This window comes from Podarcis cretensis (assembly GCF_951804945.1).
Source record: "Podarcis cretensis genome assembly, chromosome: 10".
NCBI classification, from domain to species: domain Eukaryota; kingdom Metazoa; phylum Chordata; class Lepidosauria; order Squamata; family Lacertidae; genus Podarcis; species Podarcis cretensis.
In genome coordinates, this window is record NC_137179.1 from 47,224,592 (window position 1) to 47,247,194 (window position 22,603).

Below are 22,603 nucleotides of genomic sequence, written 5' to 3' on the forward strand. Positions count from 1 at the left end.
TAGTGGAGATTGCCACAAATACTGCAGCCATCCCTCTAGGGGAACTTGAACTTCCCATCTAATCCCTTAAAAGCATTTTAGTCTGGCAAATAGTCTTTGGTCATCTTAAACCAAGAGTCACCAGTGTCCTGGAACTCAGGGGAACATTTGCAAACTAGAGGAACTATGGCGGTCACTATCTGTGTACACCAGCCATGTACATGCACCACAATCTGGTGCACACTGCCTCCACCCCTCCCGCAGGGCAATTAGGCTTCTGTTGGTGTTTGTGGAAGCATCACAGCTGGCAAGGGGAGAGCTAAGCCTCCCTTCCCCACCAAAACGCTCTGCTCTGCTGCAATTAGGCTTGAAAATCCCTTCAACGGGCTACAGCAGAAGGCTTCTTTCAAGCTTTATTTCAGTGGGGAAGGAAGTCATCAGGAGTCTGCAGATGCCAGAAAAGTCATCTACAGGCACATGTGTATCTTGCAACCAATGTCTTAAGCAGATGCATCGTAAAGAAGAATGATCTTGCGAACACTCTGATGATTACACCCCTCAGTTTCCAGCAGAAATACAACATATCAGGAGATGCCTCCAATGTATAGTTATCATGGCTTGTGCTTCATTCACCTGACATCACACACACACACACACACACACACACACACACACTCCTCTCAGAATTCCCTTGCAAGCTACTGTTGATTATTCTCTTGATAAATAAGCAAGTTGGGAAACACTTTTCCTTCAGTAGGGCTGCTTGAACAAATTAATGTGAACTCTGATATGAAGTGACCTGCGGGGCAACTTTTCCAGACTGCAACTTAAGTGATCTACTGGCCTTCAGACTTCTCAAATATTCTGACTCTCTTCTTGGTTAACTGCACTTTTTTCATTGCTTTTTGAATTGCGGAAATGGGATGGAACAGACTTATCAGTGAACATGTGCCAAAGTGACGTAGACCCAAAGTAGAGTGATACAACCATTTATGGCCAGCTACTGCTGGCCAATGAGCCCCAGCATCCGCAGCGCCACTGTTAAGAGATGGTGGGGAGCTTCTCTCAATTCACACACAGCATTATTGGTCACACCACACCCCCCAAAGAAAAATACTAATTGCTGCCCATGCTTAGGTTTCTTACACAGTCATGCCTGCCCCTTGGAGGTATTTAAGGAGATCTGTTTATGAAAAGTAAGCATATTTGTTGTTTGGGGGTGTAGTATGATGCTTTAGAGATCTGTGGATGAAGGGTGATATGCAAAATAAATAAATAAATAAATAAATAAATAAATAGGTAAATTCCTGGGATAGCTTAGGCTTTCAGAGTAAGCAAGAAAGAAAGAAAGCAAACAAGCAAACAATATGTCCCTCTTAATTAAGGATAAGTTGTGACTAAGTCCCCAATTAGCTGCAAAACCCGACTTTGCATTTGAAAAAAGGGGTTAGAGATTACAATCAGAAATGCAGGCAAGCATGAGTGTCCAAGAAACCCCAGGCTGATATTCTCTTCCTAAAGCTTTCCTGCAGTACATTCATTGCCTTTGAGAGCATTGTAGTAATCTGAACGGAAGTTACCAAAGCACAGATCACTTGTATTACCTAATGTCAAGATAATCACATAATGGCATATCACAAAACAGACAGAACATACAATGGCACTTTCTGAGAAGGGTGATGGTTCACTGCATTCCCCTCCCCCCCCAAAAAAATACAGAGATTGAAAGAGATATCTGGATATTTACCACCAGCTAATCATTTAATAGATGATACTTTGCTCATTTTCGTGTAGTTACATGATTTAAAAGTCAATTATATACATAATGAGGAACTAGATTTTCCTACTTTTCTGCTCAGGTAGTCCTAACGGAGATTATGTGCTTTCCTGCCAATGAATATTGTTTCAGTGTAACACGATTTTTACGCATCCCCAAAGATGTATTTTTCACATCAGACATTTCTCAGAGAGAGGAAGAAAACACTGAAACATTCGAGGTCTTGATTTTTTGATATGGAATGATGTGATAAACCAACAGAAAGTAATGATATCCCCACTCTGAAAGGCATGTGACCGAATTCTGTGGATTTGAAAGTAAGTTCCACTGGGTTAAATGCAATTTAGGTAAAGGGACCCCTGACCATTAGGTCCAGTCGTGACCGAGTCTGGGGTTGCGGCGCTCATCTCGCTTTATTGGTCAAGGGAGCCGGCGTACAGCTTCCAGGTCATGTGGCCAGAAGGACTAAGCCGCTTCTGGAGAACCAGAGCAGTGCACGGAAACGCCGTTTACCTTCCCACCGGAGTGGTACCTATTTATCTACTTGCTTTGACGTGCTTTTGAACTGCTAGGTGGGCAGGAGCAGGGACCAAGCAATGGGAGCTCACCCCATCAAGGGGATTCGAACCGCCGACCTTCTGATCGGCAAGCCCTAGACCCACAGCGCCACCCGCGTCCCATATAATGCAATTTATTCCCAAGTAATTATGGGTATGACTGTGGCCAGAAATGCATGTTTAACTGAAACTAAGCCACCTTAAACTAAGTGTGACTTACTCCTAAGTAAAACACTATTGGGGTTGTGAAAGAAAGAAAGAAAGAAAGAAAGAAAGAAAGAAAGAAAGAGAAATACTGGAAGACTCATTCCCAATTATAAATTGTGTTGAAAACAAACTAATAATTCTTATTATTTGCATGCCCTTCACCCTAAGGTCCCAGGGTCAGTTACAACATTAAAACACAATATTAAAATTCCTGCAATGCAGGCCATTGGACCAGATGACCTTTGAGTCAAAAAATATTTTATTTGGAAAGGAGTATTTCTTAAAGATTAAAGCTGTTAAGAGGTCAGAACGTCCAGTCACTTAATGTGGTACAGTCAACATTCCTCACATATAATTTTATTTTACTCAAGAAAGAGATAAAAGAAAAAACCCGCCACAGATTTGTATTCTAGAGGGGAAAATAAGTCAGCCAACGTTTATTTTATGTACTTTTTTGGTGTCAATTCATGTTGTGTCTAGAATGTGGGACAATTCCAGACAGGACAGACAATACGACAATACCTCAAAGATCATGAGGAGGGTTATTTTAAACCAGCCATGACTTACAAGGGGTCTTGCGGGTTCTCATGTTACTTTTCTTTTCCTTAGAGGGACAAAAACTTTACACCAGTAATATGAGGGTGCTTCTGTAATGGATGACACAAATGAAGCTACTAGGAACATTAACAGAGCTAGGTCTTCCTCAATGCTCCAGATTTTGTTGTGCTCAAATGTTCTATGGGAAAAGATCCTGCTAAACCTTCTTAGATACACTAATAGCTAAAATTGTGGAAACCTTAAAGTTGTATTTCTGAGGGATCATCACATCAGTCTTTTTTAGAATAATACCATAAAATTATATATCATTAGAAGGATAATTTAATGCAAACTACAATGCAACAAACTGTGCTGAGTTATCTTTATTCTATCAAAAGTTATAGCCAAATAAACCAAATAAAGCACAACTGCCTTATGTAACAAGGAGTGGATTTCCTTAACTCAAAACTGACCAATGGCAAACAGAGTGAAGAGAGTTGACTGCTCCCCTAGAAAGCAATGCAGTAGCCCTGACTAAAGGACAGTCACTGACTGTGGAACAGAGAGGGAACCTCCAACCTGTGGCGTCACTTGGGCCAAGCCCACCTGCCATACAGCCAATATCATATACGGACCTCAGGTGAAGCTGAATCTGGGCCAGAAATGGATGTAGAGGGAAGGTGCTTTGAAGCACCAACTATCAGCTGATTATCGGGGCTTCAAAGTACAGAGCAGGCCTCTCTGCAAAGACCAACAATCAGCCAATCACAAAGAGAGTCCTGCATAGCCAAGAATCAGCTGTACAGCTGGAATCTTATTTGGAATCCATCTTCCAACTGAACTTGAGAGTAGCAGCTCATTAAATCAGAGAGATGGAGCCCTCTCAGTGAAAGTTCAGATAGCCATAGCATGTCTGAGCAAAGAGTTCCACCATGTTTGCCTCTGTATTCTTGTAGCCTTTAAAGAGGAACTTAAATCCATACCTGCAGCCTACAGAAAACCTCCTCTAGATATTACCAGAAGTGCCAACAGTTCAATTTGGCAAGTTTACTAGCATTAGGCTAGCCACACTTCTTCAGTTGTATTCCCAAAGCCACTCTCAACATCTAAACTGATTCCTCCACTGTTCCATTTATCATTATCCGGATCAGCTAAAGGGACACAATCCCTCCTGGGCAGCTTTCCAAGGCCACATGCCAATTATGGGCAGGTTCAGAGGCAAATGTGGGCAAAGAAACAAATGTAATTTCTCCTCTTCGTTCACTAGGCTAGTTTCCACATAAACTCACATACCCTTCTATTCTATTCACACCTTGATCAAGTTTAAGGCGACTTGCTTCTGGTTGCGTTGCATCACAGCATGTGACCAAACATGATGAGGCATGATTTAAATTAACGTTTAATACATTTTCCTATAAACAGGAGAAAAGGAATTAATGCTTATTAGATACAAGGTTTAAAGGTGTTTTGTTTTGGAAACAAAACAGCAGACTCTGATTTGGAAAAAGATCTAGCCTGAGTAACCTCTGAGGTGAGCCTGAGGAAAATGCCTGCTATCATTCAATTACAATCAGGAATAACACCCAAAGTCACATGATCACAGAAGCCATCAGCCACAGCTGACTTGCACTAGGACACATGGTTGATTATAATAACATAGGAACATATATGGGTCAGATCAATTGCCCTTCTAGTCCAGCACCCTGTTCTTGCAGTGGTCAATCAGACAGTATTAGAAACTGAGATATATACGGTAAGCTAGGTGTTACAATCACCAAAACAGAATGTTGCCATTTGGGGACCAGACAGCTCTAAAGTTCTATTTTTCAAAACAATTTTTTGGTTCCTGCAATTCATTCTCATTGTGCAGATAAAATATAACAGATAGAATTCTACAGGGTGTGTTGCTGCTGTGTGAAAGCAGTCAAGAGCCAAGGATCCCCAGGTACGCACCTGCAGATGGTGGAGACGGCAGGTGCCATCCTGCCACCCCGGCATCTTCACTTGGCAGCAAGTGGCCAATAAGATAAAGGTAAAGGGGACCCCTGACCATTAGGTCCAGTCGTGACCGACTCTGGGGTTGCGGAGCTCATCTCGCTTTACTGGCCGAGGGAGCCAGCATACAGCTTCCAGGTCATGTGGCCAGCATGACTAAGCCGCTTCTGGCGAACCAGAGCAGCGCACGGAAACGGCGTTTATCTTCCCACCGGAGCGGTACCTATTTACCTACTTGCACTTTGGCGTGCTTCTGAACTGCTAGGTTGGCAGGAGCAGGGACCGAGCAACGGGAGCTCACCCCGTCACGGGAATTCGAACCGCCGACCTTCTGATCGGCAAGTCCTAGGCTCTGTGGTTTAACCCACAGCGCCACCTGTGTCCCTAAGTGGCCAATAGCCAGGGGCAAAATGCTCCTGGTGCCTGGAGAATTTTGAATGCTGCAATCAGATGTCTATAGGATGCCTGGTGCTGAACACAACACCACCCTCACCACCCGCAGTTCCCAGAAACTTGGTATAATCTTGCACACTGCTTTGCTCACATCTACACAGCATGAAATGCATTTATGCACCAATTATTTTAGATCCACTGACGATGTCCTTTTGCTACAACCGATGTGCTACAATCAATGTGATTGTGACATGAAAATGTGTGTGTTGTTTCTAATCCGTTCCAAGACAGAAGACTTTGCGTTTCAGAATCGCGCTGAGCAGACTATATTCCTAAAGAGGAATCAATGGGGTACAACAAAGCAGAGCTCAAAATGATCAGCTTGCTGCAACAAGGGCTGGATAAGACATGCTGAGCCACTGCCTTCATTCCAGTCCTTCTATAAAAGGACACATTTGTTAGGAACTGCAGACTCTTAAAGGCATAGCTGAAGGCAGGTGCTTTTCCTTCACTACATGGTCTCCCACCCTGTGTGCAACCTGAGGGTCTTGGCTGTGTTTCTATTAAGTCCTGATGCTATAGTATGCATTTCAGTAGCCTCCTGCCTGTCAAGTTCAGGGAGCCCCTATTCACCCGTATCAGGCTCAAAGCTAGGGACCTGGTCCAAGTCCTCAGCCAGTGGTCCTGCAGCCTCTAACTTGGTCTTCTGCTTACTGCTGGACTCCAGTGTCAACATCATAATGCACTCCACGAAAGTCAAATATGCCTCTTACTCATCAACCAAATCTCCAACCTCTATGGGGAAAGGGAGGGGCAACATTACAAAAACTGCCCCATCGAGCCAAACTGACATGCTTAGAATGCAACTGGAGTGAATTCATACCGGCTGTAGCAGTCAAATGCCTGCTTTACCTTACACCCATTTCGCCAAGCATTCACTGCACCAGACCTCAGTTGACTTTAAATAGCTTTGCATTGGCACAGTCAATGTGGATGCAGTTACAAACTGTGCATGCTAAAGAAACCACATGACTTGCTTCACCTGGACCACAATTTATAGCCATCTGTTCAACCACCATATTGTCCACTTACCCATGTGGTCACAGCAATTGGTGCAAAGTCAATTGCAAGGTAAAACTAAAGCTGAAGTATTGGTTAGGTCTGTCATCTGTCAAATATTTTCTGTTTTATATACTACATTAAAAAGAAGTCCAGATCATCAAGATCAAATCTAGCAACGGTCTAGGAATAACTTGAAGATGATTAAGTGAAGGTAGCATAACAACAGCCAGTTCTACAATGTGCTACATCGTTGGACCAGGGAATCACTTTTTAAACAAAAAGATGATCGGTCTGTGGCAGATAAAACCCTGTTAAAACTGCCACACTGTGTTTGTGATCTTGACTGCAAAATAAGTGATTGACTTCTCTTTTCACCCAAACTTAAATAAGCAGCAGTCTACAAGGTTTACAGGGACACGGGTGGCGCTGTGGGTAAAACCTCAGAGCCTAGGACTTGCCGATCGCATGGTCGGCGGTTCGAATCCCCACGGCGGGGTGAGCTCCCGTTGTTCGGTCCCAGCTCCTGCCCACCTAGCAGTTCGAAAGCACCCTTAAGTGCAAGTAGATAAATAGGTACCGCTTTATAGCGGGAAGGTAAACGGCGTTCCATGTGCTGCTCTGGTGCCGGTTCGCCGGAGCAGCTTCGTCACGCTGGCCACGCGACCCGGAAGTGTCTGCGGACAGCGCTGGCTCCCTCCACAACCCCAGAGTCTGTCAAGACTGGCCCGTACGGGCAGGGGTACCTTTACAAGGTTTACACTTGCAAATCATACTTCATCATCCAAGTCTGATTGTGGGCGATTGACTGAGGAATAGAAAACATAACCATATTTAAAGGATATTCAAGCACAATCTTGGCTTCTTGTTTTAAAGACTCACAAGCCCATTTTCCTAGTGCAAAATAATCTTGCTCCAATACAAATGTTACAAGAATTCCTATTCTTAAAGTAGCTTGCTTTTCATTATTTATTTTCAATACATTTACCGGTATACTTTTAAAACTAGGATGAACTTGATCTGGCATCACCTCTAACCTCTTAGGTAGGTGTTAATTATCTCTGTGTTTTTATCAAGCTCAAGCCCAGAATATGAACAACAAAAAAACCTACATGCAGAGCAGGAACTGTGATATTTATATCCTTTCAGAAATATGTCTACGGGGTGCCTTTATAGAACATAAGCTACCCATTTCCAAATGTTTAGAGAATAGGTTTTCAAGTAATAACGTCAGAATTTGTTTGGCCGGAGGGGCACAGCTCTAAATATATATATGAACACAGTGAATGTACTTCTCATCTTTGGATTTGTTATCTCTCACCATAATTTCTGCATGGATTCAAACTTTACAAATTTTATTAGATTATGAATTCATTTAGTTATGGATTTTACATGACTGCTTTTACCTGCCTACACTCTTGAGATTTGTTCAGCGGGCATGAAACACACCGCTCAACTGTTCCTGCAGCATTTTGTATGCATTGTCAAGTTCCACACTGCTAATCTCCTAACAAGCTCAATTTGGGGATTTTTAATGCCTTTAGGCCAGTTTTCAAAGTCCAGACACAAGCCTTGCAAGTTTGCGTTTTTTTTAACCAAGCCACGCACCAAGAAATTTTAAATGCACACAGCAATCAACATCCCAGGACAAAGATTTAAAGGTATTTGTTGTTGAAATATAACAAGGCAATCTACCTCCTTATGTGCATTTCTTTTTTTAAAAAATTCCTTGTCAGTTGTGTAATACATTTTTAATTATGATGTGCAAGAGTTTGCAAGAGAACACCTGATCAATTAATCATGAGTGCCTTCTTAGGTCTCCTCTGTGAATTCTAGTCTTGCACGTTTATCTGGCATGTTGTAGGCATAATACATTTCAATTAGCTCCCTTTGAAAAAGAGGCCACCCATTCTTCAACAGAAATTCCAGCCACTTTTCACTGCATATACAACCATCTTTAAGGGTAAAATGCTCTTCAGCAGTGAACAAGCACTGCTTTGAAAGATGGAAATAAAACCATATGGAAGCTTTTTTCAAAAAATGAACAAGGATGCCTCACAACGATACAAATGATTTCCAAGAGTTGACATCCTCAAAACTGAAGCTTTTTGCTTTTGTTTAAAGAAGAGATATTTTGCAATAATTCCAAATGCTCTGAAGGATCAGCATGGCATGTCATGCTAGCATCACACGGAGTTGTAAACCTTAACCTTAGACACAAAACCAGGGAATTCTTACAAGTGTAGAAGTTGAAACACAACCATGCTGTTCATATATGGAGTTTCCCCATTCATTCAAATGCAGGAGGTACACCTGTGTAAACCATCTTCCATAAAAGTGGGTCTGTTCCCTCCATTGGAATGAATGAATGAGGCAACTTGTACATCCAAATGCGCACACGGATCTCTAGAATAGGATTGGTTATACAGTGGTACCTCAGGTTACATACGCTTCAGGTTACATACGCTTCAGGTTTCAGACTCCGCCAACCCAGAAATAGTGCTTCAGGTTAAGAACTTTGCTTCAAGATGAGGACAGAAATTGTGCTCCGGCAGCACGGCAGCAGCAGGAGGCCCCATTAGCTAAAGTGGTGCTTCAGGTTAAGAACAGTTTCAGGTTAAAAACGGACCTCCAGAACGAATTAGGTACTTAACCTGAGGTACCACTGTACAGTATATACTTCCTTGCAAGCATTCCTACCAAGTTTTGACTTTCTAAAAATAGATAACAAACCAACTCATATGTGAACATAAAACACAAATATCAGACACAGATCATTTGTTTTGAGTTCAACCAGCATGCAGGTTTTACTATGATTTTTGCTATGAAAGGTTTACTAAATGTTTATTTACTAAGATGTCCATTTGGAACATCTTACATAGCCCCAGTTTCAATGAATGGTAGTTGCCCAGCTGCCGCATTGCAATATTAGACAACTTCCATTCATTTCCATGGGCACCCAACTGATTATTTATACCCAGCATAAATGAAGCAATGTTGATATGATTCAGTTGAAGAAACTAAAGTCAAGTCAGACTGGTAACTTTAAAATAATCAATTATTTTAATAGCAATGATCTGACCTTTGAGTAAATTTATTGTGAACAATAGCGAGCAGCTTTTGTCTTCACAAACTTAGCAAACTTTGCAGCTCCAAAATTAAACTGCTTCAGTCTATAATTCTGCCTAAAATTCACTTTATATTCCAAAATGTTCCTACAAATGTAGGCTGATTATTATTTCTCCATAGGCTTGCAATCCTAAGCATCCTTTTAAGTCCCACTGAAATCAATAGTGTGTGCATTAAAATAATTTTGGTAGGAAGTTTATTTGTTGTTTAAGCTCTATAAATGTTTAAACGTTCCTTGCTGTAAATGCAATTTTAACTGCATATTATAAAGAGTATCCCTAACACTTATTTTTGCTTGACCACTTACAATGTAATCTTATATCTACTCAGAAGTAAGCCCAGTGTGTTCAGTGGGACTTGCGCTCCCAAGTAAGTGTGTGTATGATTGCAACCTAAGAGGTTCAAAATGATAGAACTTACTCTGAGTTGTAGATATATATCTCTTTTGGATATATATCTCTAAAGCACAGGCACCTAACCTACAGCCCTTCAGATGTTATTGGACTCCAACTCCCATCATTCCTGGCCACTGGTTATGCTGGCTGGTGCTGATGGGAGCTGGAGTCAAACAGCATCTGAAGGACCACTAGTTAACCAGCCCTGCTCGAAAACTACATGACAGCCAAGTAAGAATGCTACAGGGAGGCTAGGGTGACAAAACCCTTAACAAAATGGAATGGACCACTTAGCTGGCTGAATATACCTTTTTAAACTTCAGCTGCTAAAGAGAGAAAAGGGGAAGAGCAGAGAGAGAGAGGGGGGGGGGAAGGTTTTCTGTAATGATATCCAAAAGTTAAAATAAAACAGACACAAGACCACAGTCAGTCCCTAAATAAAATAAAATTTATCATAACTTGCTGTGGTATTTTATAACCCTGAAAACTATCAAACATAACAGGACTAATTCCCACAAACACAAACCACCATACTAAAAATTATCTATAATCTGGGGAGCCCACAACGATCTTCTAAAAGGCATTCTGCCACATAGCTTCTAACAATTACACAGCTAAAGAACATACACCACAGTTGACATCCAGGTTTGGTAAGACTTTGTTTTCAACAATATACAGTGGTACTTTGGGTTAAGAACTTGATTTGTTCTGGAGGTCCGTTCTTAACCTGAAACTGTTCTTAACCTGAGGTACCACTTTAGCTAATGGGGCCTGAAGCGTCTGTAACCCAAAGTACCACTGTACTTGTAAATTAAGAGTGCTGGTGCTAACTGCTGGGTGACTTGTCTACAGAAACATGACTCCAGTGTTTATTTTCAAAGCTCCATACAACTGTTTCTTAATGTCACTAGTATTCTTCTGGTAAAAAATATATATATATATTATTAGCCCAGTATTTGTACATTTGTTAGATAAAAAAGTTCTTTCACTTCCACTGAACCTGAAAGTCTTTTCAAAAACCAACTTTTCAAAAACCACCCCTTCATTACAACTAATCTGTTGGTGTCTCCCATCTCCTGAGAATATTCAAACTTTAATGATGGTTCAAAAAACGGTTTCTGTTTTTTCAAAAACTTGCCTCCAAAATGAATCCAGCAAAGAACATAAGGCATAAGTTAGCATAGTGCCCTAGAACACGCCCTATAATAATTTCTGATAATTAACACTTTTTCAGAAACGTTTTGACTCTCACCAAGGCATCATTGGTTTTATGCCCATCCACACGTTTAATGAAACACTCAGCTGCAGCAGACAGTTTGGATATAACGTAGAAGCCTGCAGAATTAGCATTTTTAGTGATAAGGCATTCAAAATGTACTTAATTCTCAGCACTCAATTTTTATTTCTTCTACAGCAGCACCCTAGAGTGCAGAACTTAAATATGTTTAAGTAGCAACCAAGGATTGCTAATTTCAGAATGGAAGGAAAACTGCCCCCGGAATGTACTGGCTCCTCCTACAACACCCCTTCATGAAATATTATTAAAATGGCACAAACTCTGCAGATTAGATGTTCCACAACTGAAATCCTTTGGACAGTGACTGATAGGTGGGTGGTAATATGAGCAAACCTCACCTTTTGCGCTGCTTTAGAGGGACTCTTGTTTTTGCTTCCTTTAGGTCTTCCTCTTGGTCTTTTAGGAGATGGCTCTCCCATTGGTTCCTAAACACAGGAAAACATGCTATTGTGGCAAGAATCTCAGTAAAGATCTGAAACACAACGTAGGACACTTAACATGCACAAAACAAACAGTGTCAGTTACTCAATCAGTTTCAATAGTGAAATAAAATAAAAAGAGCAGAAAAACATTAACGTGAGTGCATTTTACTAAAACATTTGTTCATGCCTACTGGAAGTGAATGACAAACTAATGAAAATGTGTGTATGCTCTGACACTCTTTCCATTCTTTATATAAACTTCCCCAACTTTTATAATCAAGGATGACGTTTGCAATTCTAACCATTCATGGCTTTTCACAATCGATTTATAATTACTCATTTGATTTACATTTGCAATCACATAAGAGGTTTAATTTCAATGTAGATTTCCAATATGAAAGAACTTAAAATACTGAAGTCTGTCTAAATTATAGTTTAAAAAAAAAATCTGAAAGTTACAAAGAGAGTTGTGTCTTGTTCTATAGCTTAACGTTATATATTGTGTGGAGTTATGTCCTGGTAAACATGGGCTCCAAGGTATATAAAAACACTGATTGTTTTCACTCTGCTGCCCAATGGCTTCTCTGTTTGATAGTAAATAAAATCATCATCTGAATATGATTTCAGTTTTCAGATATTCCAAATATTTATTCAGTGAATCATATGGACTAAAAGAAAATATATATCCATCTCCTCCACATCCACTTCCAAATACTGAACATTTCATTCGGATTACAGGATGCGGTAAGACTAATTAAATTCAGTTTGTTAAAGGAGTCTTGGAATTCTCCCTGTTGGTAAACTCTTGGGCTAGAAAGGAAATTTAGTGACACAATATCCTTCCAAAGGAGTCACAACAGAAACAATGCTGAACACTGACTGGGCGGGGGGGGGGGGGGAGAGGGGAGACACATTGGAGGGGGGGCTCTTTCTGTGAAATCCACTGAAACCCTAAACATTCCATTCTCAAATCTCTCTCACACACACTTTTTGCGAAAACAAAAAAAACAGGCTGGGGTAGGTGGGTGAGCTGGGAAGGGGAAGAAACGTCGTGAAAGCTCAACAAAGGTAACGCAAGGGGAGGGGGCTTGCAATCCTTCCGAAAGGTATTTTATTGCATTTCACTCGAGAAAGGGGGGTGAACATAGGAGCGGCTGGGCGTGAGGACTTTGGGGGTGCTCATCCACCCTCGTTCTAAGAGGCGCCCTTTCAGAGGCGTTTCTGGGCTGAGATCGGTTTGCTGATCATCTGATTTGCTCTGAAAGGAAGTGGTTTGACGATAATGAATGAAGTAAACTTTTTTAAAAAAGAAAAGGGGGGGGGGAGAGAAAAGCCCGCGGAAGTCAAGTTTTAAATGCACTTCGCGTATCCTTATTGCCCGATCGCTATTTCCGAGGATCTCGAAAACACTGCCAAGCAGCACAGCAGCAGCAACCCCGGCCAGGATGCAGTTTTCTCCATGCCGGCTCCGCAGAGCTACAACTGCAATGCTTAATTGGTTGCATTCGCAGACTTGTGTGCGTGTGGGTAGTAGAGAAAAAAGCCCGGTATCCCCACTGGCCTGTTTACTTAGAGAAGTACAAAGTATTTCTGGCGTTTCCACTGCCTTGTGCAAAAAGGCAGCGAAAGCCAGGCGTCTTTCTTATATGCTCGGCGAGCAAAACCCAGCTCGATTGTGGGTTGCCAGAATATGCCCGAGGAGATTTGGGGAGGGGGGGTCCCCCAAGCCCAAATCACCCCTCCCTTTAAAAAAGAAAAGCAAGCCGAGTTTCCCGGTGCGTGGGGTGGAATGTGATAACGCAGACATGTTATCACATAGATCAGGGAGGGTCTCCTTTTGTACATACGCACCGAAGGAGTGTGGCGCGTTTTTTAAACCCCCCATAGCCAAGATAAGGAGGACCGGGGACGGCAGTGCCCTCTGGGAGACCAACTATACACACACACAAAAGACTGAGACGTAGCAAAGGCAGTCGGGGAGCCCAGCCTGCCTGCTGCTTCCCTTGCACACCCCTCCAGTTTAAAAATCTGCTCGGAGCGCTGGTTGGTGGGATCCGAGCTGCTCTGCGCTCCAGAGCCAAATAAACCCTCCCGGTCACACAATAGAGAAAGGCCGAGGGAAGTTTTCGCCTTTTAAAAAGAAACAAGCGCGCGCGCGCGCCCGGAGAGACAGACAGACGGACAATCCAGCACACACACACACACGTTCCTCTGTCCTCGCCAAGAGGGACTCTTCCCCCCCCCCATCCTCTTTCCCGCAGTCAGCAAATGCACCCGCCGCCACAACAACAACAATAACAGCAGCAGCAACCACCACCACCACCACCGTCGCATCTCCAACCACGCGCCGCTTCCTCGCCGCCGGGCACGTGCCCTCCCGGTGTCCCCCCCCCCCTTCTCCTCCGCCAACCCGGCTTTGCGCGCGCTCTCCGCGTCCAGGCTACTAACTTGGGGTTGCTTCCTGGGTCTGCCGCGACCCCTCTTCGGGGGCTCCGAGGTGGCAGGTTGCTCCTGGGAAGCGGCGGCGGCGGCGGCGGCGCTTCCCGAAGTCGAGGGCTGGCCGGCTCCTTCGCCTCGCGCGCTCATCGTGGCTCCTGGCTTGGGCTGCAGCCGCGCTCTCGTCGCCTCCGCGCTCGCCCGGCCAGGCACCTCGGAAGAAAGCGGCAGGCGCCGAAGGCGAGCTCGCGTGCGCGCTGCCCCCAGCAGCAGCAGCAGCAGCAGCAGCACCACACCGGACGTCCTGGTGCTGCCAAAAGGAGAAAGGGAGGAGGAGGAGGTGGCGACGACGACGGCGGTGGTAATAATGGTGGTGTTGGGTGTTTGCTGCAGCCTCTTTTTGCAATTTGGAAAGGCAGGAGGACGCAGTTTTTGGAAAGGGGCTCCCCCCCCTTTTTTTCCTTCTTTGCTTTCGGGGGGCTGGGGGTGGGGGAGATACGTCGAGGCTGGCTTGTAACGCCGCCACGAGAGAGCAGGAAGGGTGGGCGGTCGGGCGGGACGCGCGCGCTCCTCGTGGTAGGCGAGCGGGGGCTCCGCAGCCCTCCGGTGCGTTTCAGCTCCAGAGGAGACGCATGGCAAAGACGCGCAGAGGACCCAGCGCGCCTTTCGGCTGCCTTGAATCAGGCACGCCGGGAGAGGAAGAGAGATCGGAGCTGGGGGGGGGGGGCTTGAAAATAGAGCTATAGTTGGATAAGCGGGGAGGGATTGGACGACAAGGGTCTCTCTCTCCTCCCCCCACCCCCAAACAACCACCACGATGCCGGAGCCTGGGAGTGAGCTGCCTGCTGGGGATGGGAATAGGAGATTCCTGCCCCCGGTGGCAACTGGGATGAGGGTTGTGAGGTTTTTAAAAAAATAAATAAATGGGGAAATGGGAGGGCGTTGGGGGTCGGCGGAGGGAAAGGCCACCATGAGGAAAAGGAGGCGGCAAAGCTACGAGGGGGGGGGGGCGGCGGTCGGGGCTGGTTTTGGACCTAAGAAATTACAGTATTAGAAAGATAGCAGCAATGAATGGAAGCGCAGCCCCCCCCCCCTAACTCCTGAAGTAGCCGATCAGTTTTGGTGCCCAGCAGGAATGCAGCAACTACAACTGGTACCTGTCAGATGTTGGTACTGGTAGCCATTTTGGGGCCAGGCCACCAAATACTGTTGAAATCCAATCCCAGCACATAAAACAAGCCTTTTTGGGGTCAGACTGGGCCTCAGGGACCAGTACTTATCAAATTATCTACCAGGGTTAACAGTTCCTGCTCTGTGCCAGCCACAGTGTGTTTTTGGTTCTGCTCTGAAAACCTCCATAAATTAATCGGGTTGCTTTTTCTAGGTGGCATTTTTCAAAATAACTACTAACGTGACTCAGATTTCCCCCTGGGAAATGCATCACTTTCTGCTATTCAGAGGTACCAAAGAAGTTGACACGGTGGACACTGTCAAGAAAGAAAGAAAAGGTTGCTTCTGAGAATCTTGCTCTACGCACACCAAACTATGACTGGGTTCACACATCACACTAAGCCAAACAATGGCTTCGCCTGAATGAACAAAGCTGTGGGTACCCAAAGGAAAAAAATGGCATCCATTTTGCTGTTCCCCCAGCCCTGCTGCCCTACCCGGAACCAAGGTGGTTCTTGGTTTGATGGCCATAGTTTGGTTGGGAGAAACTGGCAACAATTCAGGGTCCACATGGAATGCCAAGTCAAACCATGGCTTAGCCTCTTATACCTAGTTGACCATATTCTGACATAACTTTTTTTTATTAGTGATCACTTTTATTTGACAGGTGATTTCTGATCCTTTTTCCTTCCATTTAAGAAATGAACCGACTGGTCAAAGAACTGGCAAGTTAGGATCAAAATCAGCACACAACATTCATTTACCACCTCTCTCCATTGGTTTCGTGGCCTTTCCTGGCTCGTTCTGGTTGCCGTTCACAATGCTATGGTGACAAAAGCCTCAAATGGCAGAACTGCCCTCAAGCTCTAGACCAGCCTTGCCCAACTTGGTGCTGGATTACAGCCATCATGATCCCTGAACATCGGTGATGCTGGGTGAGACTGATGATGGGAGTTGTAGTCCAACAGCCCCTTGCCTGTCCAAGTCATTGTCAGTGTCTCAGTTGTATTACAGTGGTACCTCAGGTTAAGAACTTAATTCATTCTGGAGGTCTGTTCTTAACATGAAACTGTTCTTAACCTGAGGTACCACTTTAGCTAATGGGGCCTTGTGCCACCGCCGCCCGATTTCTGTTCTCATCCTGAAGCAAAGTTCTTAACCTGAGGTACTATTTCTGGGTTAGCTGAGTCTGTAACTTGAAGCGTCTGTAACCTGAGGTTACCACTGTATTCTCATCCGCTCATCTCAAACCTCATTCTCATACCTCGCTTCATACAAAAAATAAAATTATTATTATTATCCATATTCCTTCTTAAATCCATTGCTCATTCTGCACCCTTCCTTTTGCCTCTGAGCTTCTTTACCTCCTACAATCTTCTCAGTGTAAGTTTTTAAACCTCAGCCGAGCTGACGGCATTCTCGTTCCTCACAGAATTTGCCTGCAAACTGCTTAAGTTTCCTGAACAAACATTCTGAGCTATCCCATAAACTCAGCCAATCTGTGCTAGAGATCTGCAAGCCACAAACACAATATTGATACTTGGGACTATTATAAGTTATATGAATACAGAAAACATTCTTCTATGTTATGCATGTGTACACTTGCATGTGCGTGTGTAAATGGGTGGCTCGTTAAGTTCAATTTCCACTGATAAATATAAACTCCAAACGCATAGAGACCGAGAGGCCAAATGTAGCTCTTCAGTCTTCTCTGTTCAACCTTCCAAAATATTTGGCGATCCAGAGTCTGACACCCAAAAATTAATCCCAGCCACATCTCTCACTGGTCCTCCTGCTCCACCATCTGCTCACGTGCCTCTGTGGCCAGAAGGTGTCCTTGAACAGTGATAATTCACCTCACTTGTTTGGAGGGCAGATAGAGAGGGACCACTGATTTTGTATGGGTGGAATGTAGACTAATGTCCAAAGGGAGGAGTCATATCCATTGCCTCTGGCCCCACCCATCCCTGTCATGTGGCCCCTGGGAGGATGGACTTGAGGGAATGTGGCCCTTGGGAGGACACTTGGGACTGAGCAGGCTGTAATGGACACCTCAGAAGCAACAGGGTCAACTCAAGATGAAAATGTTGGGGCTTTGGGCAGTGCAAGAGTAGAGTGGATAGGAAGATCAGGGAAATGAGAGAGTGGAAAACCTTAAAATGCTGATGATTACCTGTTCCAAAGTAGGAAACAGGAACACAGGTGTGCTCTCTGGTACAGTATTCACAGTGACCTGACATCTAACGTTAGCCATGCCAGTGGTCCTTGGAGTGGTCTGGTATGAATCCAGACTCTGGATCTCCAAAAACAAGATGTCCTCCAGAAGCAACCACAGAAAATGTTATGATGGGGAATGGAAGATAAGCACAGTTTCACAGCTTCTCCGGAGGCTTGCATAGTTTCTTATATTATTGTTGGTATTGTTATGACTTGTATGCTACTTTTCAGAATCAGATCCTCCCAAAGCGGCTTAACAGTCAAGCAACTTTGTTAAATAATCATTCAAATCAGTTAAAATAACTCAGTAAATAGAAAACAGTCAGGCAGCAGATAAACAACAACAACAGCCCAATGTTCAGCCACTGCAGTCCTTTCTTCCCAAGACAGGATCACATGTGATATGTCACAATCAGCTCAGTTTGTCTCAGCCAAAAACCGATTGAAAAATGAAGATCTTTACACCTCATCTAAAGGAAGTCAAAGTGAGAGTCTCATGCAAATCTTGAGGGAGAAAGTGGGGGCGGGGCACCATCAAAAAGGTGGCATCTCCTGTATCCACCAATTTTAGCCACTGGTAGTTCCAGGATCAGGGCTTCTGAAACTCATAGGAGTGCAGTCAGTCTTCAAATAACTCAGTCCTAAACTGTTAAGACCATAACTAGCACTTTGAATGGGGCCTGCAAACAGCTAGCTCATGCCACTGGTACGATATCAGAACAATATGCTCCAAAACAGCTGGACAGCTGCAATTTGCACTAACTGAAGCTTCCAAACCATCTCCAAAGGCAGCCCCTCATAAAGCATATTGCAAATGTCAAGGTTAGATGTAACCAAGGAATTGATAAATAAGGCCAGAACTACCATACCTGCAGTGGACCATGGCTGGTGTATCAGTCTGAGCTGATAAAAGGGGCTCCTACACATCATGATCACCTGCGCTTCTATAGATAACAAGTCTAGGAGCTAGAATAACAAGTCGGGCAGCAGCAGGACTGCAATCCCATCCAGAACTGGTTGAACATCACCTAAATTAAGTGACTTGCCCACCCAAAGCAACTCCATCTTACCTGGATTAAGTTTCGGCTTGTTCCCAAGCAAGCAACCTGAGTTTCCTGGAATCTTCGCAAATGAGTAAAAAGAAGCAAAATGGGCTCAAAATGAGACTAAGAAGTAGTGTGAAATCCTGGTGTGGAGAGGGACCTCAAGGACAGAGCAGAATGAACACGGGTTTTGGGGAGAAACTCTTAAGGATTATGTTTCCCACCTGGTGGGGTTAGCCACTCGTAGGGGTGAATCAGTTTCAGTATCTCATTTTTCCAACCTTAAGTTCCCCACATTTTTGCAGAAATTTGCAATTTACTTTTAACAATCCTTACGAGTATTCATCAGTGTAAATTTCACCAACATATTTTTGTATACTGCTTTGATTAGTGTTGCAAAACCCACTTCAAAAATGTATTTTCACAAGCCGTTTCCCCTAATTATTATGTTTTATATATTCTGTAAGCTGCCCAGAGTGGCTAGGGAAACCCAGTCAGATAGCCAGGGAATTATTATTATTATTATTATTATTATTATTATTATTATTATTATTACTATTATTATTACATTGGATATTTGTAGGTTATTTTCACTAATAATACACATTCCCCAAATAATTAAAGTTTTATAAACATTGTTCGGTACAAGAACATCATTACAAAATTCAGATAAGTATGACTTAAAGAGGAAAGCTGTGTTTTGGTCTCCCCTGTTGATTCAAGAAGTGCAAACCTAGGTAGTTTCTCATTAAATGCACTTCCTGTGATGGACATATCTATTCTTGTGCACATTGGTACTTGAACCACATCGCAAAGTGCAAATTCAGGAGGATAGATGTGTTTTGGTATGCTGGCTCAAGAAGGGCAAACTGAGAAGTTTCTCATTAAAGGGCAAACAAAATCAAATTTCTCTCCTGTCCCTCACCGCTAGCCTACTTCCTTGAGAACTCTGAAAAGTTAATACTTTAATACACTTCTCCTGTGAATCTGGTACATGTTAAGCCAGAAGAGTTTGTGGGCAAGATGAGCTACAGGTTTGGGAGCAGTGACCTAGAACATCTCTGGATTTGATGCTATGTTCAAACTAAGATGCATCATAAAATAGAACAGATGTTTCACCCAGGCCATACTCACAGTACTTTCCTCCAGAAACCCTGGGTAGCAAACAAATCTGAGGCTGCCACTGAAGTGGAGATTTTTCACTATTCCCTCAAATCAGGTTGATTTTTAACCCTCTTTCATCCCCCTGTTCCAAAATGTTAGTGCCATTTAGAGACGTGTTTCACTATTGCTACACAAAGATGTCATCACATTGTCACTGGGTAATTTAAAATACAGGCAACCTCCCATTTATGCACATTCAATATGTGTATGACTGTGCACACACACACATTGTGCCAAACCCAGAAGTGACCCCAAAAATCACAAAAAGAGGTGGAACGGGGTGTTTGCAGGCTTTTCCAATGGGGTGTCAAATATATGCTATTTCACTGATGCACACGGTGCCTCGGAATGTATCCCCCACATAAATAGGGAGTTGCCTGTATGTGACTATTTAGATAAGTGGCAAAAGGCATAAGGTAAAGGTAAAGGTACCCCTGCCTGCACAGGCCAGTCTTGACAGACTCTAGGGTTGTGCGCTCATCTCACTCTATAGGCCGGGAGCCAGCGCTGTCCGCAGACACTTCCAGGTCACGTGGCCAGCGTGACGAAGCTGCTCTGGCGAACCAGCACCAGAGCAGCACACGGAAACGCCGTTTACCTTCCCGCTATAAAGTGGTACCTATTTATCTACTTGCACTTAAGGGTGCTTTTGAACTGCTAGGTGGGCAGGAGCTGGGACCGAACGGCGGGAGCTCACCCCGCCGCGGGGATTCGAACTGCCGACCATGCGATCGGCAAGTCCTAGGCACTGAGGTTTTACCCACAGCGCCACCCGCGTCCCTGGCAAAAGGCATAGAATCACCAATTTAGCAGTAGTGGTTAGCTGTGGAAATAGGAAAAAGGGTGTCGTGTCCAATTCACAGAATTTTAAATCTCAAAATGAACTTTCTATTTCTTCTCCTTTCTCTTTGAAATCCTTAAAAAAAAAACACAAACCCGAAACATGGTTTCGCTTTTAATTTAAAAAATGCTATATTGGCAAATATATTGTTCCCCAAAATATTTATGTTTTACTTTTGTACCAAAATATCAGGAGGCATAGGTTGGGCTGGCTCCAATGTTGGCTAGTTCCTGATACCACTTTATCCCATACCAGGCTTTTTGAACTGACAGCATTAATCTCCGTAACATAATATGACAGTTGAGCAATTGTTCTTTACCGAGTTTGATCTTGTGTTTTCAAAGAGTTTACTGATTGTTTTGATGTATTTGCTGTGCTGTGACTGACTCTGGGGTAGTTCATGGCAGAGGGTGGGAAATGAACCCAACGAAATAAATAAATTCCGCTAATGTCGATAGCCTGTCTCTATCAGAGGATAGCCTGAACTTTAGGGAAGAAAAGTATTATAGGCATGGGACTTGTTCAGACAATTGTTAAAATGTACATTGTAGTATGACTCATGGGGTGGGTTGATAGAAATTTTACTATTGTTTTTGGTTGTATAAATGATTACTACTTGGCAGTGTTTATTCTGCTTGCTGCTAGGAGATAAAAGCATCCCAACTAGAATTGTGAACTTGCTCGCCATTACATGCACAGAAGGCCTACTGAAATTCAAGGGGCGTATCTGTTCTTGCCTCTGCACAGGAATGCAACAGAGAGAGAGAGAGAGAGAGTGTGTTTAAATACACCCAGGGTGGAATCTACACACATATAAAAACTGTTCTGTAAATGCTTTTTTAAAAAGCATTAAAAAAAAATAATAATACATTGAATTTTCCATAAGGCTCACTATCACCATCTAGTGTCACGTTGTATATTGCACTTAAAACACACTGAAAACCTTTTATTTGCAGGTAGGTGTAGGTGTAGCTGAGTCCCAGAAGCATTAAGACTTTGGTTTGATGCAAAATTACCTAAAAGCAAGTTCCACTGCAATCAGTGGGATTTATTAGGCTCATGCTCACAGAACATGTATTCAACCTAGGTTGACAACATTTGTGGTTCTGGAACAAAATGTTGCAAATCCCCTAAGAGGATAGTTTTTTATTCAGGGATTCAGCCAGACCTTCTAGTGTCATGTAAGGCTACCAAAGAGGGAGCAGGAGGTCTCCAAAGAGCGGTAGTCTCGTAACCTGGTGAACTGGGTTCGCGTCTCCGCTCCTCCACATGCAGCTGCTGGGTGACCTTGGGCCAGTCACACTTCTTTGAAGTCTCTCAGCCCCACTCACCTCACAGAGTGTTTGTGGTGGGGGAGGAAGGGAAAGGAGAATGTTAGCCACTTTGAGACTCCTGAAGGGGAGTGAAAGGCGGGATATCAAATCCAAACTCCTCTTCTTCTCCTGAAATGATAGTAGAGGGCAGGGTGTGTGGTCTGGGTTCCTATGGAAAATCTGCATTACAGTATTCTGGTTTATACAAGCCCTAAATTATTGTTCACCAGAAAGGATTAGCAAAACTGCAGGCCTGTGAGTGCAGGACTGCAGAGACCATTTTGTCCTACAATGGCTGACCCAACATTTCTCATTGGTGTGGTATTTCATTTCAGAACTGCTTTTAGTCTGTAAATATTGTAACATCTAGTGATGATGAGCAAACACACTTGGACTTGATTTGTATTGGAACCAGTAATTATGAGTGATATTAGAGGACTTATTATTATTATTATTATTATTATTTTCATCATCATCCCCCCAATTGCAATCTAAGTCAGATTAAAAACTATGAGGAGAGGAGAATGGGCTGGAGTTGTGCACATTATGAACATGAGAGATTTGTATAGTGAGTGGGGTGATTCCAAGTCTTAGTAAGAACACTGGGAGTCCTTTGGCTCTCGCATTTCCTGTTCATATCCAATGGGAGTCTGTGACAATGTTATGCAAAGA

The 22,603-nt window shown here is 43.5% G+C and overlaps 1 protein-coding gene and 2 long non-coding RNA genes across 4 annotated transcripts in view; 2 read left to right on the forward strand and 1 right to left on the reverse strand.

The window, feature by feature from the left end:
- Positions 1-15,077, reverse strand: part of HMGA2 (high mobility group AT-hook 2) — a 136,900-nt gene extending 121,823 nt beyond the window's left edge. The window contains exons 1-2 of one of the 2 annotated variants that reach the window (XM_079994409.1): positions 14,196-15,077; positions 11,664-11,750 (exon numbers count right to left, since the gene is read on the reverse strand). In XM_079994409.1, coding sequence (XP_079850535.1) covers positions 11,664-11,750; positions 14,196-14,333 — 225 coding nt within the window. In that variant the 5' untranslated portion in view covers positions 14,334-15,077. The remainder of the gene's footprint in view (positions 1-11,663; positions 11,751-14,195) is intronic. The other variant, XM_079994410.1, reaches the window with a different exon arrangement.
- On the forward strand, positions 14,448-15,786 carry LOC307226031. The gene is made up of 2 exons (XR_013843273.1): positions 14,448-14,541; positions 15,568-15,786. It is a non-coding gene; the product is annotated as an uncharacterized lncRNA (long non-coding RNA).
- A 3,357-nt stretch (positions 15,787-19,143) lies between these two features.
- Positions 19,144-21,287, forward strand: LOC307225446. The gene is made up of 2 exons (XR_013843018.1): positions 19,144-20,186; positions 20,568-21,287. It is a non-coding gene; the product is annotated as an uncharacterized lncRNA (long non-coding RNA).
- Positions 21,288-22,603: the final 1,316 nt, after the last annotated feature.